This window comes from Tachysurus vachellii, chromosome 2 (assembly GCF_030014155.1).
Source record: "Tachysurus vachellii isolate PV-2020 chromosome 2, HZAU_Pvac_v1, whole genome shotgun sequence".
Classification (NCBI taxonomy): Eukaryota; Metazoa; Chordata; class Actinopteri; order Siluriformes; family Bagridae; genus Tachysurus; species Tachysurus vachellii.
Window position 1 is genome coordinate 24,803,493 of NC_083461.1, and position 2,500 is coordinate 24,805,992.

General features: G+C 40.0%; 1 protein-coding gene across 1 annotated transcript in view; it reads right to left on the reverse strand.

The window, feature by feature from the left end:
- pcdh15b (protocadherin-related 15b) overlaps window positions 1–2,500 on the reverse strand; it is a 163,460-nt gene that overhangs the window by 54,348 nt on the left and 106,612 nt on the right. Inside the window, exon 22 of the mRNA XM_060891532.1 lies at window positions 2,381–2,497. Within this exon, the coding sequence (XP_060747515.1) occupies window positions 2,381–2,497 (117 nt within the window). The remainder of the gene's footprint in view (window positions 1–2,380; window positions 2,498–2,500) is intronic.

A 2,500-nucleotide genomic window follows, 5' to 3' on the forward strand; every position in this document is an offset into this window, starting at 1 on the left:
TGCTTATAACAATGGGCATCGACTCACATACACACACATCGTCTCAAAGCAGCTTTACAGTTGACTAGATTTATAGTACAAAAAATTCCAAATTAATATTAGACTTATATTTAAATGTGTTTGTATTGGGGGGCACAGTGGCTTAGTGGTTAGCACGTTCGCCTCACACCTACAGGGAAGGGGTTCGATTCCCGCCTCCGCCTTGTGTGTGTGGAGTTTGCATGTTCTCCCCGTGCCTTGGGGGTTTCCTCCTGGTACTCTGGTTTCCTCCCCCGGTCCAAAGACATGCATGGTAGGTTGATTGGCATCTCTGGAAAATTGTCCGTAGTGTGTGATTGCGTGAGTGAATGAGAGTGTGTGTGCGCTGTGATGGGTTGGCACTCCGTCCAGGGTGTATCCTGCCTTGATACACGATGACGCCTGAGATAGGCACAGGCTCCCCGTGACCCGAGGTAGTTTGGATAAGCGGTAGAAAATGAGTGAGTGAGAGAGATGAGTGTTTGTTTTGATCTCTAATGAACAAGACTGAGGCGACTGTGGTGAGGAAAAAATCCCTTAGGTGGAAGAGAAAGAAACCTCATCAAAAGGGAACCTCATCTTCATTTCGGTGACACTGGATGGTGTGATTATAAACTGTTATAAATGCCGGACAGTGATATTATGAATAATGTCCTTTCTACAGTCAGATACAGTCTGATAATTGTGTATTGATGAGGAGGTTTTTGTCCTTAAAGACCACATGGAGTCGCCATCTTCTGAAAGAATAAATAAATGAAGCTATGTGTGTTTATGTGTGTGTGCCTGTCGTGACTGTTAATTAGGGGTGTCTTGATATGAAGAAGCGGATGATTCTGTCTCTAAATGAAGCAGCGTGCATTCAGTATTCACTTATTTATATTCGATTATACTGTTTAATTTTTGATGGAGTCATGATGACTTGAGGAATTGTGCTCAGGTCAACGGTGCAGCCATAAAGAATATCCAGTAACTTCCTGTGAAACACAGACTATCATCAGTACTACTTAAAATCATGCTACATGAAGTAAAGGATCTGATTAACACACAACCTGCATTAATAACACTTTTACGTATATTATTAAGGTTTTTAAGTCATTAGCCTGGTGCACTGATCCCTTGAAAGGAACATACAAACACACAAGAACGTTCAACAACATGTATTCCCCTTGTATCTACAGTAATTATTACTGTGGATGATCATATTTTAAGTGATCTTATCTCCAAAGTTCATGGCTATATTCATTATCCACTGTAATTAGGACTCCCATACAGATGGGATGCTTTAATTTTCACCACAAATGTAAATGGTTGTCAGTTGAAGAGTTGATCTCTCAATGCTATCTGATATCTCTTCATTGTGTGTGAAAATCCCAGGTCAATACTTTCTAAAATACTCCATCAAGCCCAACGTCTGGCTCTGACAGCAACAATGACATTTTCCAAAATGTTCTGATGTTCGATATGAACTGTAACTGAATCTCTTGCTCTGTGTGTACACGACATTTACACAATGTTCTGCAGATGTTCCTATTAAAGTGGCCGTGGGGTACGTTATGATGGATCTTCGTCGTGCTTTGCCTCACATCTCAGACTTGCCTGACGCTGCCTTACTTGTGATTAATATTCATAAACGAAGTCCATGCATGCTCTTTAATATTCATTATCTTGACAACATCTCGCTAATATTGTCGGGAAAAGACGTTTTGGAAATATGAGCGAGATCGTTTGTAAAGTCGCTAAATCAGTTGCTTATACTGTAGTCAGTAACCTGAGGGGAATGTGCAGTTGTGTGAGTATGAGATGCAAGAGTTGGTTATAGAGATTTATTTACCACTTTGTAGAAGGTTTTGTAAAGGGTTGTAAGGTTTTTATCATTTTTGTTTTGTTTGCACGCTAACTGTGTGCTTTAAAGTATTTAACAACAGAGGTTCATGCTATAGTAGTTGGCTAGCATGGGGTTTGGGAGGTGTCCAGGTGTCAGGGCCAATAGCATGTCAGTCATCAAGTCGTCAGTCATTTAAAGTGACTTTCTTTTTTTTTTTTTTTTCTACATACAAAACCATATGATGGTTTTCTAAATATCATGCCAAAATAGTATTAAAGTGTGGCATAGGGTGATAAAAATATTATACTATAAAATATATTCAGAAAAATAAAATGTATTCAGGCTTTCTGGATGTTTCTTTTTCGATAATGCTGCAAAGTGATGAATAAATATGGATTTTTACTTTGCATGACTGGAAAGGAAAAAACAGACAATATGTCAGTATGGAGAGGGGAAAAGGTGCACACACACACACACACAGACACAGACAAACACACACTCTTACACACACACTCTTACATACACACACTCACTCACCACAGTGTCCTGGTCAGCAGCCTGCACGCTGGTCACGATGGTTCCTTTGACTGCATTGGGTGCCACCATGCCTTGATACAGGGGTTGACTGAAGACGGGTGAAAAATCATTCATGTCCTT